At 43.6% G+C, this 20,235-nt stretch overlaps 1 protein-coding gene across 2 annotated transcripts; it reads right to left on the bottom strand.

The window, feature by feature from the left end:
• Positions 1–478: 478 nt before the first annotated feature.
• DDX19A (DEAD-box helicase 19A) lies at positions 479–20,197 on the bottom strand. Of its 2 annotated transcripts, XM_036346206.1 has the most exons (12): positions 20,045–20,197; positions 17,303–17,351; positions 15,394–15,444; positions 14,564–14,699; positions 11,796–11,888; positions 10,106–10,208; positions 9,661–9,775; positions 5,231–5,408; positions 4,686–4,923; positions 3,083–3,245; positions 1,982–2,173; positions 479–1,587 (listed from the first exon to the last, which is right to left on the bottom strand). In XM_036346206.1, exons 1-12 carry the CDS (start codon positions 20,099–20,101, stop codon positions 1,526–1,528), a joined length of 1,437 nt encoding a protein of 478 aa, XP_036202099.1. In that variant the 5' UTR covers positions 20,102–20,197; the 3' UTR covers positions 479–1,525. The 2 variants fall into 2 exon arrangements, with proteins under 2 accessions (XP_036202099.1, XP_036202100.1); XM_036346207.1 differs by lacking the exons at positions 15,394–15,444; positions 17,303–17,351; positions 20,045–20,197 and adding an exon at positions 13,752–13,812 and having other exon boundaries at positions 14,564–14,697.
• Between the last annotated feature and the right edge of the window lie 38 nt (positions 20,198–20,235).

Genomic DNA, 20,235 nt, shown 5'->3' with positions numbered 1-20,235 from the left:
AAGTTAGCAATGTATTAAAAGTTTAAATGTCCCCAGTCTTTGACCCAACAACTCTACTTCCAACAATACATCCTAGAATGAGTCTCGGCAGGGCAGAGGTGACCGAGGATAGTTATGAGGCACTGTGGCGACAGAACAGAGTGGAACCCCCATATGCCTTTTACTAAAGGAGCCATGAAATAATTGCTAGGCAGCTACATGCTGGAATGATGCCACTGTCAACAGCGAGACTGATCTACGTGTGCTGGACATGTCACATGTCCACAATATGCTGGTAAGAGAGTCACAAAGACAAAAAAAAAAATAAACAAAATATGCTGGTAAGTGAAATGGTGAGTTGCCCAAGAGTGGGTAGAATGTTCACATTTTTTAAAAGCAAAGTAGGACAATATATGCAAACAGAAGGCAATATATTGAATGTTCACCAAGCTGCTAGCCATGGTGACCCCAGAGAGGTGAGGATAGAGAGTACTTGCACTTCATAGTTACATACACAAATAGATTTTTTAATGTGCACATATTAGTCTAATAACCAGAAAAATACAAATAAAGACAAATCAAGATAAGTAAAATGTTTCATAATTATTTTAAAATTTCTTAACATAATGAATGATGGGCACAGCTCTAGTTTATTCGTCCACATTCAGACTGTGTATGAAGTAAAGTAACCAATAGATCCATTATTACAGATGAACAGAATAATCCCAAGTTTTCACTTGGTCGTAACTTCCTTTCCAAACTGTGCTGCTCACCTGCAGGCATAGTGTGGACCCCCCCACGGATAAGAGCCATCTCACTTGGCCAGGCATGTGTCAGACAATTGCCCAGTGTCTCCTGGCTGCCATGAATGATTACTGGGTGCACAAGCAGACAGAACAAATGGCAAGAGAAGTCAGGCCTGGATTCTCAAAGGAGTCATAGCCCCTTGCCAGACAAATCCTTCTGAAAATTCACTGACATCCATGTTTCTTCCCAATCAGGTTCACAAAGTATCCAAGATGCTCACCCAGGGAGAAACAGGGATATCCTCTGGCACAGAGAGAAGAGGTTAAATAGATTAACTGGAACATCTCTGGATTTTAGAAGATGGCTCCAAGGACAGGAGACATTTGTGACTGGTCAAGGACAGCTCACAGGCCTCTGCTGCCGCTCCCGTCACTCCATCCATGTGGTGGGCCTCTCCCACACTCTCCCTCTACCACTTCTGCAGGGGCTGGATGCAGGTCCCAACATCCCTAGCCAGATAACAGGAATGGAATCCTGGGGCCAGTGAATACCAATAGCAACCAGATTACTATAAAGATGGGGGAAACCTTGGCTTAAAAAAATGGGGGGAAAGGACTACATTTCTCAAATGCAAAATTTTCCTCTACCTTTCTCAATCATTTGCATAATTTTTGTCAAGGCCAAACGTAGTTTAAAATAAGGCAGGTGGTTTCTCTCCACTCGTGCCTTTGTCCTTCGGTGACGTCCAGGCCTGTGCTGTGAAAGCATCAGGTTCCTGCGCAGGACCTGCAGGAGCTTCTCAGTTGGCTATTTTCTCAATCTCGTCCAAATCATCCGTGTCCAGTCTTTCTATTTTCTTATCTGAGAATAAAAAAAGAGTCAAAGAAATCAACATGGGGTTACATGGACACACAAACCTAGGGAAGGGGCAGCCCAGCAGGGAGAGAAAACACACAGGGCAGAGACCTGCCTCTGTCCACTTCCATCCTCCGGTTAAACCCAAAGTCTTCTGGTGCCTGAGACAGACACTGACAACAACAGTCCAAGTCCAAGGCCCTCAGTCTGGCCAAGGGGAACCAACACTCGAGTCCTGACACTCAACTCCCAGGTGTGCTCTCTGAGGACTTCCCGATTGTAGGGGAGGAGGGGAATGTGCAAAGGGACAAAGCCTCTCTAGGGGCCACAGGACTACCTACCCTTCCACCCACCCCCGGACTTGCCCCATAAGGAAAGGCAGGGCACTCCCAGGACTCACTAAAATGCTCCTGGATTCTGTTGAGGATGTTCATGCTGTGCTTGCTGTCGACCATGTTCACTGCCAGGCCCCTCTTGCCAAAGCGGCCAGTGCGCCCAATCCGGTGCAGGTAAGTCTCGTTGTCTGGGTTCCCATCCTTGTCCACAGGAAGGTCAAAGTTGATGACAACAGACACCTGTTCAACGTCAATACCTACATGAAGGAGAGATGGAGAAGAGTAAGGAATGGGAGTCAGGCCACATACACCAAGTTTGGTTGGAGAGAGTTAAGGTGGGCCAGCTCTGGGATTCCGGGACAAGGAGCACGGAGCAGAACCCAGAGGAAAGCCACAGGACTTTGGCAGGTGCTAACAAAATTAAGAACTCAGTAGGAGCCCTAGCTGGTTTGGCTCAGTGGATAAAGCCTCCGCCTGAGGACTGAAGGGTCCCAGGTTCAATTCTGGCCAAGGGCACATGCCCAGGTTAGGGGCGCAATCCCCAATAGGGGGCGTGCAAGAGGCAGCCAATCAATGACTGTCTCTCATCATGATGTTTCTATCTCTCCCTCTCCCTCTCTGAAATAAACAAAAATATATATGTAAAAAAAAACAACAAAGTCAGCCGAAACCGGTTTGGCTCAGTGGATGGAGCGTCAGCCTGCGGACTGAGGGGTCCTGGGTTCGATTCCGGTCAAGGGCATGTACCTTGGTTGCGGGCACATCCCCAGTGGGGGGTGGGGTGGGGGGGGAGAGTGTGCAGGAGGCAGCTGATCGATGTTTCTGACTCTCTCTCTCCTTTCCTCTCTGTAAAAACTCAATAAAATATATTAAAAAAAAAAAAAAAAGTCAGTAGAGAGCCTCTGCTAGACACTGGTGTCAGGAGATGCAGCTGAAACCTCAATGGCTGCCCGAAGAGCAGATGTCATTGTAAACCAGTCAGAAGCCTGTACATTTCCTTCCACCAAGTCAGGGCTCGGTTTCTGTGAAAGTTCTTCTCTGCTGAGGGAATCCAGTCTCTCCTAGAAAAGGACGTCACCACCAACCCCACGTGACTTCTCTCAAACCACCTGAGTTGTTCTCTTGCTACCCCGAGGCTGGCAGACCAGGACAAGTTCTCTGCTCACCACGGGCACACACGTTGGTGGTCACCAGAACCTTCTCTTTGCCCTCTCGGAAGCGCTCAATCACCGCAGCCCTCTGCTCCACCATCATCTCCCCACTTAGCAGAGCCACCTGGTGGCCTTCTCTTGAGAGCTCTGCTGCCAGCCAACTGGCTGTTTTGCGTGTCTGAAGGAAGAAAACATTTGAGAAATCAAAGTCCCTGAAGAGAATATTTTTGATCTAGAAAACTCTACCTGAAACTTAGCAGCTAAGGGTTAAATTTCCTAAAATTGTTAACTTGATGGTGTACCAGGAAGTAACAATGTCACCTGGGTCAAAAATATTTGATCTAAAAATAATCAAAAGGGTGAAAAATCAGAAAAATTATACTTACTAGCCTGGACTCTTTAAGATATCCATGTCATGAAAGGTGGGGAAACTGGTGGGATTAAGTGAGTCTCAAGAGACATGACAACTAAATGCAACAATCTCTGAATGGCTCTTTGGTTTAGCAAGAGTAACCAAAAGCAATAAAGAACCTTTGTGGTAACAGGTGGGGAAATGGGATACGGATGAACTCTTTAGGGGGTAATATCACTATCACTGTATCATTGTTCAAGGTGTGGTAATGGTATTATGGTCATTCTTGGGAAATATTTAGCTGTGAATTTGTCATGATGTCTACAACTACCTTAACAATGACTCAGTAAGCCCTGGTCAGTGTTCCAAATGGTTAGAGCAAAGGGTCACAGGCTTGATTCCCTGTCAAGGGCACTGTATCTGGTATTGCAGGTTCAATCCTGGCCCTGGTGGGGGGATAAACCAATCGATGTCTGTCTCCAATCAATATTTTTCTCTCTCTCTCCCCCTCTCTTCCTCCCTTCCACTCTCTCTAAAAAGTTAATGGAAAAAATATCCTCAGGTGAGGAGTAACAAAACAAAAAATTTTTTAATTAAATAAATTAAAATAAAATGACTCAGCAAAAAGAAAAAGTACAGGTATTTCACGCACATGGATATGAATAATAAAGCAAATGTGGCTAAATGTTGACAATAGGTGAAGGACATGTTATTCGTTTTATTTTTTTATTGTCTCTAGGTGTGAAAGTTTCAATTTGAGGTTGGGAGAGGGATGCCACTCTAAATTATAAGTCTTCCAACAACAGAGTAAGAGTTATCTCATTTTTATATCCTTTAAATAGCATTTTGAAATTTTCTTCAGATATCTTATTTACTGGTGAAAAAAATTTTTTTGCTATTATAAATGGCATTTATCCCTCAATTTTCTACGTTTTTGCACTTGAAACTAGAAAACTAGTTATTTTATATTAATTTTGTAACCAATCATTTTAATTTCTTATCAGTTAATTCTCTTGGGTTTTCTAATAATACATCACATACAAATAATATAAAATTCAAGGTGCTCTATGCTTAGGTTATGTATACCTCAGGACACTAAAAATTGCTTCTTACATCTTCACAAACCACTTCCTTCCTGGCCCCACAGAGAGAAGTTGGTCCTCCTCAGCACTAAGGTGGAGCTGGCTGAGAGGGAGGGGGCTGGACACCTTCCCATGGAACTCCTCCACAGGCTGGCCTGCTGCTGCTGCTCCTGCTGCTACTCACATGGCAGAAGATCATGGCTTGAGCAATGGTGATGGCCCCGTAGAGGTTACACAAGGCCTGGAACTTCTCGTCTCTGTTATTGCACAGGACGTAATACTGCTTGATGGTGTCCAGTGTCTCCTCCTCCCGCTTCAGTTTGATAATGTTTGGGTCTGGGACCACTTTCTGGGCAAATTTCCATACTGAGTCTTCAAAGGTGGCAGAGAAAAGCAGCATCTGGCAGTTCCTGGGCAGCATCCTGCAAGGGAAGGCCCAGGTGTTTGGCACGAGCCCGAGCGTTTCACTGGAATGAGCAGCAGCACAGCCTCCCCAGGCTTGGATGGGCTATGTCCCCTGGAAGGTGGCAGAGGTGGAGGAGCACTGTGGGGAAGAGGCAGGACCAGACGGGGCAGGGACAGGGTGGCATTAGATTCCTAAGTCTTTTCCTCGACCCAGGCGGGAGTACGGTCAGTGCCGACATGGCCCATCGATCACAGGCTTCTCAAGCTTCTGAAGCAGAGAACCCGGTAGAAGGCTGAGAAGTTCCTCCCAATCCAGAGTCCTACCTTTGGATGCGGATGCTCTGATCTTGGTGGCCCTGAGTAGCTATCATCACATCAGCCTCATCCAGAACAAACACCTTGATCTTCTTGGGGTCAATGAACTTGAGCTTGGCGCACCAGTCTAAGACAGTCCCAGGGGTGCCAATGACAATGTGCTCACTGATCTTCTGACCCCTTTCCACTGTGGAGACAAGAGGTGTTCTGTGGTTATTTCCATGGCAAAACCAGCTTTGGAAAGCAAAGCCTTGCCCCATTCTTCCAGAGCGTTTAGAACAAGTTAATTACAGATTTCAACGGATACAGGACTGTTTCCCAAGTCTTGGTTGTACTGTAAAGTGGACATAATGACACCTACCTGACTGCATGTGGTCAGGATAAAATCCTACACAGTGAAACCTCAGTAAGTGTTAGTTCCTTCCTACCTTCTATAATTCAGCACCATCCAACTCTTTCTCTTTAGCATTATCTTGTATCTTGTTCTTTTCATACCATTCATTCACTCATGATTCACTGATTTTCTCCCAAATTGGCAAAAATACTTTGGGGTCCTCAATAATGTTTAAGAATGTAGAAGACTGGCCCTGGATGGGTAGCTCAGTTAGTCATCCCGAGAAGCCAAAGTGGTGGGTTCAGTCTCGTCAGGGCACATACAAGAATAAACCAATGAATGCATAAATAAGTGGAACAACAAATCCATGTTTCTCTCTCTCCCCCCTAAATCTATAAATTAAAAAAAAAAAAAAAAGTGTAAGAGACCAAAAAACTTGAGAACCACTGCTGCAGGCAATTATAAACTTTTGGGTCAAAGGGATGTCTCTCTTCAACTTTTCTAGGTAACATCAAACTGTTTTCTAAAGTGATTGTACCAGTGTATACTCCCGCCAGAAGTGTGTGAGCATTCCAGTTTTGTGTCTTCACCAATACTGGTACTTGTCAGATTTCTTCATTTTTGCCCACCTGAGATGTGTATAGTGGATTTAATTTACATTTTTGTGATGACTAATGAGGCTCATTTTCATGTTTACTGACCATCTGAATTCCTTCTTTTGTGAAGTGTCTGTTCAACTGGGTCTCTTTTGTCTTTTTTTAAAACTATGTATCTCTTTTATATATTATTGATTTCAGAGAGGGAGAGGGAAAGAGCGATAGAAACATCAATGATGAGAATAACCGACTGGCTGCCTCCTGCACGCCCCTTATTGGGGATGGAGCCCACAACCTGGCCTGTGTTCTTGACCGGAACCAAACTCAGGACCCTTCAGTCCACAGGCTGATACTCTATCCCCTGAGCCAAACCAGCTAGGGCTCTTTTGTCTTTTCTTAATGATTTGTAGTTTTTAAATATTCCATTAACTTTCTAATGACCCACTTTCTACCTGCCCTACCTCATTTTAAACCATATTCTCTACATTACATTCTGAGAATACACAGAAGAAAGAACTGCTACAGGATTTCTGATTTTGATAAGACCAAGAAAGCTATACATGCTCTTAGTAAAGCTATGCTTACTTTTAAAAAATACGTATTTTTATTTATTTCAGAGAGGAAGGGAGAGGGTATCACTGATTGGCTGCTTCCTGCATGCCCCATACTGGGGATCGAATCCACAACCTGGGCATATGCCCTGACGGGGAATCGAACAGTAACTCTTGGTTCATAGGTCAACACTCAACCACTAAGCCATGCCTGCTGGGCACTTTTAAAGAAAGGTATCTGGAGAAAAACTAAGATGGCGGCATAGATAAACACCGGGAAATTGCTGCCTCCCACAACAACTTAAAAAACAACAACATAAAGACAAAACGAACAGCATCCAGAACTACAGGAAAGCTGGCTGAGTGGAAATTCTACAACTAGAAGGAAAGAAAAGCACACTGAGAGCCAGAGGAGCTGCGGAAGTAAAGTGCAGAGGTATGGAGGCTCGCGCACGCAGAAAGGGGCTGGTACCTGAGGACGCGGCTGTCTTTTTAAATCGGGAGGGAGTCACAAGCTCCCGACTGCTCTGAACTCCGGTTCTGGGAAGTCTCTGGGGACCCAGGACTCATACGGGGAGAAACTGGACTGTCTGGCAGTGGGCAGAACTCGGAACTTGAGGTCGGCAACCTCAGAGGTGCTTGCAGCAATTACCGGGACACTGAGATGCGCGGCCCCTTAGGGCAGGGCTGAGAGTCCGCCATAGCTGCTTGCTCCCTCTGCCCTTTGATTCCCTGAGACCCCGCCCCACCCAGGCTGTGGCAGAGGCTTTTGCATATGAATGTCCGGCCCTTTGCAACCTGAAAATTACCTAACAAACTGCAGCTGGGCCAGACAGACCCAGAACTTCCAAGAGAAGGCCCAAGGCCCCACAGCGGCTTGCATTGCTTCACAGCTGGGCCTCATCAGGGTACCTCCAAACTCCAAAAAAGGAAGGGGAATCTGCAGTTCTCTTTGTAGCTCCTGCTGTGTAACCTCAGGCAGAGGCAAAATTAGCACCTCCTTAGATCCAAGAGCCAGTGTACCCAGTGGTCAGAGGGGGACCATCCAGATTACAACTCCTCAGATCCATAAGGGACACACTCAGGGTGCAGACTCAGTGAGCACCAAATCCCCACTGAAGCAAGTCTTGCCCCAGAAGGGTGTCTTCAGCACAGAAGTTCTCCCACTGAAGACACAGCTGATTCTCACTGCCAATTGGCCTGGAGGTCAATTCCTCCCAGTGATCCTACAACAATCAAGGCATAACTACAATAAGACTGTGCAAAAAGCCCACAAGGGGGTACACCAAGAGTGTCCACCTCAGGTAACTGGGGAGGCTGAGCCACTGGGCCCTACAGGACACCTAGCACACAAAACCACTCTACCAACACAGGGAAGCATAAAAAATGCAGAGACAAAGAAACAGGTCACAAATGACAGAAATGGAGGAAAGCAAACGACTGGATATAGAGTTCAAGGCCACCTTTATAAGGTTTTTCAAGAATTTTATGGAAACCGCCGATAAATTTAGTGAGGCCCTCGATAAATCTAGTGAGACTCTCGAGGATATGAAAAAGGACCAACTAGAAATTAAGCATACACTGACTGAAATAAAGAATAATATACAGAGATCCAACAGCAGACAAGAGGATCCCAAGAATCAAGTCAAAGATTTGAAATACGAAGAAACAAAAAGACCCAACCGAAAAAGAAAAAAGAAAAAAGATTCCAAAAATATGAAGATAGTGTAAGGAGCCTCTGGGACAACTTCAAGCATACCAACATCAGAATTATAGGGGTACCAGAAGAAGAGAGAGGGCAAGATATTGAAACCTATTTGAAGAAATAATGACAGAAAACTTCCCCTACCTGGTCAAAGAAATAGACTTACAAGTCCAGGAAGCGCAGAGAACCCCAAACAAAAGGAACCCAAAGAGGACCACACCAAGACACATCATAATAAAATGCCAAGAGCAAAAGACAAAGAGAGAATCTTAAAAGCAGCAAGAGAAAGACAGTCAGTTACCTATAAGGGAGTACCCATACGACTGTCAGCGGATTTCTCAACAGAAACCATGCAAGCCAGAAGAGAGTGGCAAGAAATATTCAAAGTGATGAATGCCAAGAACCTACAACCAAGATTACTTTATCCAGCAAAGCTATCATTCAGAATAGAAGGTCAGATAAAAAGCTTCACAGATAAGAAAACGCTAAAGGAGTTCATCACCACCAAACCAGCATTATATGAAATGCTGAAAGGTATTCTTTAAGAAGAGGAAAAAGAAAAAGGAACTCTTACCATTTGTCACAGCATGGATGGAACTGGAGAGCGGATAAATACCACATGATCTCAGTCATTTGTGGAATATAATGAACAACATAAACTGATGAACAAGGACTGATCCAGAGACGGAGAGGCATTGATTGGACTGTCGGGCCTTGGAGGGAAGGTAGGGGAGGGTGGGGGTAAGGGGGAAAGATCAACCAAAGGACTTATATGCAAGCATATAGGCCTAACCAATGGACACGGACAACGGGGGGGTGAGGGCATGAGTGGGGGGGGGGGGTAGAGGGTAACGTGGGGATAAGGACACATATGTAATATCTTAATCAATAAAAAATATATTAAAAAAAGAAAAAGAAAAATAAAGAAAGGTATCTGACCTCCACCCCTCATCCTCAGTGCTGCCATCCCTCTCTAGTAAGCAGCTTCCAGAACTCTGGATGCCAAATTCAAAACCCTATCTTCTCAGTGAAGAACACCTGGACCCAGGCATTTTCTAACAATGCAAAATCTTATGTTAAGGGTGGAGAGAACGGTTAACAAATTAGCAAGTAAATACATTGGCTAAAATCAATGCAATTGGGCTCTAAGGTCAGACTGAACCAGAGTTGAATAATCATCATCATGTTTCAGCATGCAAACACCCAACCACCCTACCCTACTCACTGCTGAGGGCTCACCTCTTTATACTCACATTTATTGCCTCGAACAGCATAAGCAAGCTTTAGTTCTGGATGAAATTTGCCCATCTGCTCAATCACTTTTCCTGTTTGAAGCGCCAACTCATATGTTGGGGAGAGGCAAAGGCACTGACGGGGATCATAAAGGATGACTTTAGGAGACCCTTTCAGTAACAGACAACAGGCTCTAAAGCAACAAGTATGCTGATGTTATCAGCACTTGAACAGTGCAGGGAACCACATCCTTTCAACCAGGCCAACCTTTCAGCTTGGCTGGGGATGCTTTTGGAAGCTATTGTTTAAAGGTGCTTTCAAATGAATTTTATCCATGTCCTGCTCTGCCTGAGCCACAGTTTGAAGCACAGGGAATGTTCAGAACCCTCCAGGGGAACCCTCGTCAATCCCCCACCAGATGGCAGTGCCCAGGCAAGTGAGGACCCAGGATTCCCCAGCCCTCACCTGGGGGTATCTCTCTGCTGGCTCCACTCGGCTGAGCATGGCCAGGACAAAGGCAGCTGTTTTCCCAGTACCAGACTGAGACTGCGCAATCAGGTTCTGTGGGCTGGATGAAGGAAGAAAAGAGATGAAAATAATATTGTTTAAACATACACAAAGGTGTCAAGATGTTCTTTCTGGGTAGTAGGAATATGGACTTCCTCCTTTAGTCCAGATTTTCTGCATTGAGTACATGACAAATGTTTTTATATTGTTAAAAAACTGCTTAAATATTATGGAAAATGATTGTTTTAGACGGGTCCACACCGAGAAGTCCTTACTCTAGACTCTAGCAGAGCTAGTGCCCTAGCTCTGTACCTTAGGGGTCCCGCGGAAACTAAGATAGCACAGTAAGGTCTGTGCCAATGAGACAAGTCCCCGAGAATGTTTTCTGCTGAGCCATAATGTGCCTCTAGCACCCAGCTCCTTCTGTGTGTTCCCTTTCCCATCTTTATAGAAAATGTAAGATTCCAAGTCAGACAGATACTTTAGAGCAGTGGTTCTCAACCTTCTGGCCCTTTAAATACAGTTCCTCATGTTGTGACCCAACCATAAAATTATTTTCGTTGCTACTTCATAACTGTAATGTTGCTACTGTTATGAATCGTAATGTAAACATCTGATATGCAGGATGGTCTTAGGCGACCCCTGTGAAAGGGTTGTTCGACCGCCAAAGGGGTTGCGACCCGCAGGCTGAGAACCGCTGCTTTAGAGGGACCATTCACATTTCACTTCGTGTAGCCCATTGTCATGGAAATAGGTGGCATTTTTGTCATTAAAAAAGAAAAAGAAGCCCCGATGGCGTGGCTCAGCGGTTGAGCATCAACATATGAACCAGGAGGTCACAGTTTGATTCCCAGTCAGGGCACATACCTGGATTGTGGGTTCAGTCCCCAGTAAGAGGCATGTAGGAGGCAGCCGATCAATGATTCTCTCTTATCACTGATGTTTCTCTCTCACTCTCTCTCTCTCTCTCCCCCGCTCCCTTCCTTTCTCTGAAATCAATAAAAACTTTTTTTTTAAAGTTGCTACATAAAAGTATACCACTTATCTAAGGTTTAAAAATATATAAACTACTCTAGATTCTTAGGGCACACAGATACCTAATAAAAGTATAAAGAAAAGAGAAAATGACGACCCACTTCAGGATGATGCTTACTTTGGTGGGAGAGGGTATGAGCGGAGAAGGGTATACAACTACCAACTACTAAATGATGTTTTATTTCTTTTTTTTTTTTAAAATATATTTTATTGATTTTTTACAGAGAGGAAGGGAGAGAGATAGTTAGAAACATCGATGGGAGAGAAACATCGATCAGCTGCCTCCTGCACACTCCCCACTGGGGATGTGGCCGCAACCCAGGTACATGCCCTTGACCGGAATCGAAGCTGGGACCTTTCAGTCCGCAGGCCGACGCTCTATCCACTGAGCCAAACCGGTTTCGGCTGATGTTTTATTTCTTGGCAGGTGTTCTTGGTATTGCTCTTGACACCTTTTTGCAGGTCTCAAATATTTCAAAATAATTTGTAAAAACTCAATTCAAGCTATTCCCCTGAAGAAACATGTTGCCCCAAACATCCCATCTTGGTCTCAAGACAGTAACAGCTGTTGGTGGGTGACATTAAACCAAATTCTGAAGAGGTGTATACTTACGGCTCAGCAAGCATCATGGGTAACGCATTCTCTTGTATCTTGGATGGTCGGTTGAAGCCCATGGCATAGACTCCCTGAAGAAGCTGTGGTTTCCTGGGAGGCCAGGGAGAGAGAAAAGGAATCTCTAGTTGTTGAGACTGTTTAAAAGGCCGAGATTTTTATCCTTCCCTATATCTAGCAAAGAACGATGCTTCCTATCTTTGTCAGACATATTTTCCTATGCCTTGAAAAAAACAAAAAACACTACCTAAAACAGGACGAAACCATCTTTTCCTACTAGATCTTAATCTGCAACTATTATCCAATTCATAAAATATAGAATAGAAATTCATGCTTTCAGCACATCCACAAATATGATTGGCCTTCTGTGACCAGTGTTCCCTGGATACTGCAAGAGTGGTATTTATTAATTCATGGTGCAAAGTAAATTATAAAAGACATATTTAAAAGTAAACCTGCTTCCTATGCTGCTAAGAAATAGAAATCCCTTAGGAGAATGGGATTTCAGTTGGAATTTCTCAGCACAGATATTAAAGTGAACCAGCCATTCTGTGTTCAATGGTCCTTCCAAAGCCAGCCTGGAAAAGTCAAGTGCAAATACTTGGAAAAATTGAGAAGAAAATTGATTCAGCCAGTTTCTAGTAGCTGATCTATACAGTATGAGAGGGTTCAGTTATCATCCTGAACTTTACAGTGCTCAGATTTATTTATGTCTAGTCAAAATCAAGAACAGGAAAGCACCAACTTCTTATATAAGTTGCTCTTACATTGCATTTACAATAAGCTCTCTTCTACCTCTAAATGGTGTTTAACAAAAATCATACTAGATTTCCAAAAAAAGTCAAACCAAGTCAAGACTTCTGTCCTGAGCCCTTCTTGGAGTTCAACAGACTCTCTAAAAGGCAAATTCTTCTGGCCTATGTTGGTTCTCAGACACAAAGGACTTTGAGAACATAACCTGTGGTGTCTGCCATTTGGAAGAAAGGCTGTAACGCCAGCAGATTCTGATTTGGTTGTCAAGGAAACAGTCATACTGAATGAGGATTTTCAAGTGATCTAAGAACTTCCAGTGGCTCAATTTTTTTTTCTTTCATTTTGCAGATTCATTCAAAAACAGACCAAGTATACTAGGTGACCTAGGTTTCATTCTTTGTTTCCTTTGGCGACCAATAGCTAAATCAGAGAGAACTTGCCTTTCAGAGGACAATTCATCACTAGTTGAACTAAGAGCTCCAATCCTTTACATGAAAGAAACTTAAATAAAAAACCACTGATACTTGGAAACGCAAACTGTGAGTTTAGGAAACAGTAGAGCACATCTAGTGGCCCTAATGCAGCTTATGAATAGAGCAGAAATGACAGATTTGTTGAATGAAACCCTTGAGAGAAAATACAGAAAATTACAATTTCCTGAAATCATTAAAAAACAGCCACACTTTGATTAGTTTTAATAGTTGGCAGAAATGTAGCCTCTGTTTGCTCACAGTGGGCATACTACAGATTTTGCTGAATAAAGGTAAAGAATCCATTTATTCCACCACTTTCTTTTTACCAGCTATTTCCTGTCTATGATTTGGGTCCTGGCAGGCAGCAAGAATGTTAGTTTATCTTCTGTCACTCATAACACCCCGCACAGTGGCATGTACATAAACCTATGAGCCATGCACACCTCTTTTCTAACTTACTGAAGAAACAAAAAACTTGGTATATCCTTTCTTAATTATCTCTTTAAAATACTGACACATTAGAAGTCATTCTTAGCACAATGTCATCCATGTGCTCCCCTCCCCTAAGATTCAATTCTGGGTTCTGGACTTTTAAAAAATTCCAGAATGTTGAAGGCTGCTTTGCACTGTAGGTCCTGGGAATCCTGTACAGGCTCTATTGACACATTTGATAAAAGCAGATAAACTGTTCTTAAGACCATAAACCCTGTAGTCTAACGAAAGAGCTTACCTAATAAGAAATGTTCCTGACATCCAGAAATCACCTGTCAGCCAATATTTTATTGAAAGTTCTAAGAGCATAAAAGAAAAAAGACTTTCAGCTATGATGAATAAATCTGTGGCATTTAAAATCCCTATCAAGAGGAGGAGAACCGGGAAGCAGAGAGACAAGGGTAGGAGGGAGACCATCACTGTCACCTTTTTCATACTTTTTGACTTTTGAATCATGTGAACTAGTAACCAGTCAAAGAGATAAATATATTAGGATTTAAAAAAATATATATCTTATTGATTATTGAGATTTGAGAAAGGAAGGGAGAGGGAAAGATAGAAACAGCAATGAGAAAGAAACATCAATACTGATTGCCTGCCTCCACTGGGGATCAAGCCCGCAACCTGAGCAAGTGCCCTGACCAGGAATCGAACCAGCAACTTCTTGGTGCATGGATCGACACTCAACCACTGAGCCACACCGGTCAAGCAGGGTTTTTAAAAATAAAAGTAAAATTCCCACAAGAATCTGTGTGATGTTAAGTTTTATCAAAGAGGGACGGATAAGAAACAGCTCCAGCCGAAACCGGTTTGGCTCAGTGGATAGAGCGTCAGCCTGCGGACTGAGAGGTCCCAGGTTCGATTCCGGTCAAGGGCATGTACCTGGGTTGCGGGCACATCCCCAGTAGGAGATGTGCAGGAGGCAGCTGATCGATGTTTCTCTCTCATCGATGTTTCTAACTCTCTATCTCTCTCCCTTCCTCTCTGTAAAAAATCAATAAAATATATATTAAAAAAAAAAAGAAACAGCTCCAACAAACAAACACTCACAGCCGAAGCTCCTCGAAGGACTTCACTGAGTAGAGGGGGGACTTTGGATCCCGCTGCAGGACTTCCACTTGGTTTGTGTTATCAACCAGGTTGCTTCTGATCAGCTTGTTGAGTAAGGACTGGGCAGCTCTGTCCTCTGTCAGAAAGAAACCAGTAGAATTTCTTTTTCTAATTTTTAAAATTTTTTATTGATTTTAGAGAGAGGGAGAGAGAGAGAGAGAGAACTATCGATTTGTTGTTACACTTATTTATGCACTCATTGGTTGATTCTTGTATGTGCCCAGACCAGGGATCGAATCCGCAACCTTGGCGTATCAGGATGACGCCCTAATCAACTGAGCTACCTGGCCAGGGTCACCAGTTGATTTTCTTCACACTCATCTGGCAAACTCCATCCTTGTGACACTCCCCTCCCCTTTACAGAACATTCCCGAAAAAGGCTATCTATGTTAATCTCCACTTCCTCTCCCCCTCTTCTGTTGAATGTACACGGAATAGGGTTCTTATTTAACCTCTCCACTTAACCTCAGCCCTTGTCAAACTCACCAATGATACCTACACTGCTAAGTCAATCCAAAAGGCAATTGTTAGTTCTTCTCTTAATCAACTTGTTACCTATATTTGACTCCCTACTTTGGAAAAACTTCCTTCTTCTGACTTCGGGGACAGCACTCTCTTTTGGTCCTATTTCACTGACTGTGTCTTCTCAATCTCCTTTGTGGATTCCTCTTCTTCCCCTTCATCTTATAACTAAGAATACCTCTGGCTCCAGAAAGGCAAGTCCTGGGTCATACTGTGTCTCTTGCTACAGGGTTTCAATGAGTAGTTACCTTTCTCTTCTTCATCTGTTTTCTCTGCAGTGGCACTGGTTTTGATAACACCTACACAAGAAAACAGTTGTCATAATCAGAAAGGCAAATATCAAACCCACCCAAAAGGTGGGACAATGTAAATACTAAAATTTATTTTACATGATCAAAATGAAAATAGTTGGCACTTCTGTGTGTTTAATAAATTTTTATTCCTACGAAATTTTTAAGTACATAAGAAAATTTTAATTTTCTGGAAATTTTGGCTGACTTCAAAGTGATCAGCAGAATGTCACCTCTGACTTACTTACCCTAAAATAAACTATAGCTTTATATTAGCAAACATAATTAAACATGAGAAAGAAAAATTAAAAGACAGAGGTAAAATGATCACTTTTTATAGAATGTATGACTGTAAACTTTTAGGGCTAAGTATCAACTTAAGTAAACAGAAATCAGTAGTTTACATAATTATATAGAGAGATATAATTGAAAAAATCTGACTTATAATAGCAACTAAAAAGATAAAATGTTGCACCTAGAAAAAAAGTTAACAAAAACACGCAAGACTTAGATGAAGAAAACTTTAAATCACGCATAAAATAATGCAAATAGGTACAGCTAAAAGACCCCATAAATTTAAATGGAAATCTAAGATATTTACTTAACCCAAAAGAAGGCAGAAAAGAGGCAGAGAACAAAATATAAGGGGACAAACAAATCAAACAGTAAAATTGCTGGGTTGAAATGTGGATTGTGGACCGACCCCAATTCATATGTTGAAGTCCTAAGAATATACCTCAGAATGTAACCTTGTTTTGAGATAGGGTCATTGCGGATGTAATTGGCTAAGATGAGGTCATTAGGGTGGGCCCTAATCCAATAGGATTAATGTCCTTCTAAAAAGGGGAAATTTGAACATAGATATACACACAGGGAAAATGCCATGTGAAGACGAAGACAGATTGGGGTGGTGCTTCTATAAGCCAAGGAACACCAAACATTGCCAGATCCTTCCTCACAGCCCTCAGAAGGAACCAACACTGCCGACAACCTGATCTTGGACTTCTGGCGTCCAGAACTGTGAGACAATAAATTTCTATTGTTCAGCCCTAGCCAGTTTGGCTCAGTGGACAGAGTGTAGGTGTGCGGACTGAAGGGTCCTGGGTTCGATTCCCGTCAAGGGTACATGCCCAGGTTGTGGGCTTGATCCCCAGTAGGGGGCATGCAGGAGACAGCCAATCAATGATTCTCTTCCATCATTGATGTTTCTCTCTCTCCCCCTCCCTCTCTGAAATAAGTAAAAATATATATTTAAAAAATAAATTTCTATTGTTCAAACCACCCAGTTTGTGATACTTTGTTATGGCAGCCCTAGCAAACTAGTAATAGGTGGAGATTGGGAACTGGGTAAATGGTGGCCAGATGGAAAGGCCTTTCACCTGTTTATACTTTATGAGTTATTTGTGGGTTTTTATTATTGATTGCAGAGAGGAAGGGTGAGGGAGAAAGAGATAGATACATCAACGATGAGAGAGAATCATTGGCTCTCTCCTGCACATCCCCTATTGGGGATGAAGCCCACAACCCGGGCACGTGCTGTCATCAGGAATCGAACCGTGATCTCCTGGTTCATAGGTCAAGGCTCAACCACTGAGCCATGCCGACCGGGTACTTTATGAGTTTTGAACCCAGATTAACCTTTAAAAATTTTAAAGAAACATTATCAAGTGAACAGTGACGGAGGCTAGATCAACTCTGGAAAAATAACATATCCCCTTCAGTGTGAAACCGACGTTACCAGCTGTCAAATCCAGAGCGAACATTTGCCGAACATGCTAAATGAAAGCTCCTTTTCACATTACAGCTATGAGTACAAAGCAGAAGCAAACGTGTAACTTGTACCAGCTTACAACTACTCGTGACTCACCATTTGTATCTGATTTGACTCTCTCTTCCTTGATCTGCAAATTACTGATCTGAATGGAAAGAAAAGAAAACACTTGAGAGCAGAGCCACAGGATGACTTAATACCATGAATTATGTATTAAGCTAATGTACACAAGTCTAGATGGTAAAATAAAAAGAGGGGAGGGTTTTTACCAACTATCAGGAAGCAGTATTTTAAAACATTAAGTTACATCAGCCTCCTGATAAGCAAATTGTTTAGAACCAGATAGCAAGTATATTCATATCTCATCTAGATTAGGAAAATAGGTTTAAAAAGATGTGAAACAAATTCTCAGTAACTGTCTTTTAAGAAAGATCTGATGCTAAACACTAGATTGTAAACTCGAGAGCACCAGAACCATATACTGTATCATACTTTTTTTTTTTTTAAATATATTTTATTGATTTTTTACAGAGAGGAAGGGAGAGAGATAGAGAGTTAGAAACATCGATATGAGAGAAACATCGATCAGCCGCCCCCTGCACATCTCCCACTGGGGATGTGCCCGCAACCCAGGTACATGCCCTTAACCGGAATCGAACCTGGGACCCTTCAGTCCGCAGGCCGACGTTCTATCCATTGAGCCAAACCGGTTTCGGCTGTATCATACTTTTTAAAAAAATTGGTATCAGAGAGGAAAGAAGGGGAGAGGGAAACATCAATGATGAGAATCACTGATGGGCTGCCTCCTGCACGCCCCCCACTGGGGACTGAGCCCAAAACCCTGTCATTCGCCCTGGCTGTGTTTGATTCCCACTGATCTCCTGGTTCATGAGCCTATGTCAGGGGTGGGCAAACTTTTTGACTCAAGGGCCACAATGGGTTCTTAAACTGGACCGGAGGGCCAGAACAAAAGCATGGATGGAGTGTTTGTGTGAACTAATATAAATTCAAAGTAAACATCATTACATAAAAGGGTTACGGTCTTTTTTTTTTTTAGTTTTATTCATTTCAAACGGGCCGGATCCGGCCCGCGGGCCATAGTTTGCCCACGGCTGGCCTATGTGCTCAACCACTGAGCTATACAGTCCGGGCCATATCATACTTTTTGAATAAAATATATAAAAACCGAAATCTGTTATTCTGCATAGCTACAAACTACCAACCATGTTAAGCATGGGCCTAAAAAAAGTTCAAATAAGGCACTGTCCCTCCTGGGAGCCTATCTTCCCTTTCAGGAGTGCATCTCCTAGACCAGCGGTTCTCAACCTTGGTTGCACATTAGAATCACATGGGAATCTTTTTTTTTTTTTTTAATTGCTTAAAGTATTACAAAGAGTATTACATATGTCTCCTTCCCCCCCCACCCCCGCCCTTGACAATCCCCTGGCCTTCCCTACCCCCCAGTGTCTTATGTCCATTGGTTATGCTTATATGTATGCATACAAGTCCTTTGGTTGATCTCTTACCCACCCCCCTCCTGCCCTCCCATCCTCCCCCGCCTTCCTGCTGTAGTTTGACAGTCTGTTAGAGGCAGCTCTGCCTCTGTATCTATTTTTGTTCATAAGTTTATAATGGTCTTTATTATCCAGAAATGAGTGACATCATGTAGTATTTTTCCTTCATTGACTGGCTTATTTCACTTAGCATAATGCTCTCCAGTTCCATCCATGCTGTTGCAAATGGTAAGAGTTCCTTCTTTTTTATAGCAGCATAGTATTCCATCATGTAGATGTACCACAGTTTTCTAATCCATTCATCTACAGATGGGCACTTAGGCTGTTTCCAGATCTTAGCTATGGTGAATTGTGCTGCTATGAACATAGGGGTGCATATATCCTTTCTGATTGGTGTTTCTGGTTTCCTGGGATATATTCCTAGAAGTGGGATCACAGGGTCAAATGGGAGTTCCATTTGTAGTTTTTTGAGGAAACTCCATACTGTCTTCCATAGTGGCTGCACCAGTCTGCATTCCCACCAGCAGTGCACAAGTGTTCCTTTTTCTCCACATCCTCTCCAGCACTTGATGTTTGTTGATTTGTTGATGATAGCCTGGGAATCTTTTTAAAATCCTGATTTCTGGGCCTCATCCTCCGGAAATTCCGTTTCTTTGTTACTAATGTTGTGGCCCCACCCCATAACAAAGAAACAGAATTTCCAGAGGATGAGGCCCAGAAATCAGGATTTTCAAAACGATTCCCAGGTGATTCTAATGTGCAGCCAAGGTTGAGAACCACTGTCCTAGACTCTAACGATCCCCCAAGAGACCTGCAACCAGGGGAGCAGTGGGCAGCGGCGGCTCCAACCAGGCTCACCCCTGAACCTGCCTCCAAGGCCCCCTCTTCTCTGACTTCCCAGTGAAACCACGCAGTCCCGCCTCGGCTCTCCTGTTGCTCCTTCTATTCTAAGCACTCCCTTGCTTCACTGTCCACGGCTTTAATATAGGTACTCTCAAAATCAAAGTTAACGATGTTAAAATAAGGGAAGCACACTGTCGTTCTACTCTTGATGAGAAAGAGAACCAGCCTAAACTTGCCTCTCCTTGACATCCCCACTGGGAGATGCGATACAGAAAAGACAGCATACGTAGCGGGAACAGACTGCCACCGGATAAAAGCCTTAAACTGGCCCAGAGGGAAACAAAAGGCTCGAATCAGCACGGAATCCTCGGCGGGCCATCGGCCTGCCCCCCCACCCCCACCCCCGTGGGCTCCCTGGATTTGGGGCAGGGTCCGCTGGGGCCCTCCTACTTCCTTCTCCCCTGAAACTGCAGCCACTGACCGACTTGACAGCCGCTTCCTGCTGGTCCACGGCCAGGGCCCACGAGTCGGAGGCCATGATGCGGAGGGAGGGAGGCCGGCTAGCGAAAAATGCACACGCTCGCACAGATCCCGAGCCCGCCGCCGGAGCGAGAAGGTAACTCACGCGGACCGGAAGTTGCGCTGCTTAACCGTGACGTCAGTTCCGGCCGG

The sequence above is a fragment of the Myotis myotis genome, unplaced genomic scaffold, assembly GCF_014108235.1.
Source record: "Myotis myotis isolate mMyoMyo1 unplaced genomic scaffold, mMyoMyo1.p scaffold_m19_p_19, whole genome shotgun sequence".
NCBI lineage: Eukaryota > Metazoa > Chordata > Mammalia > Chiroptera > Vespertilionidae > Myotis > Myotis myotis.
The sequence above is the reverse complement of the archived record's forward strand: the minus strand, read 5'-3'. Positions and strand labels throughout refer to the sequence as shown.

Bases quoted from the DNA above. Each gene is read 5' to 3' on its own strand.
- DDX19A (XM_036346206.1), bottom strand. From the start codon at position 20,101: ATGGCCTCCGACTCGTGGGCCCTGGCCGTGGACCAGCAGGAAGCGGCT. The intron at 5,409-9,660 runs GTGAGTATAAAG...TTGTCTCCACAG, and splicing joins TGCTGTTCGAGGCAATAAAT to TGGAAAGGGGTCAGAAGATC. The intron at 2,174-3,082 runs GTGAGCAGAGAA...TCCTTCATGTAG, and splicing joins CACCAACGTGTGTGCCCGTG to GTATTGACGTTGAACAGGTG.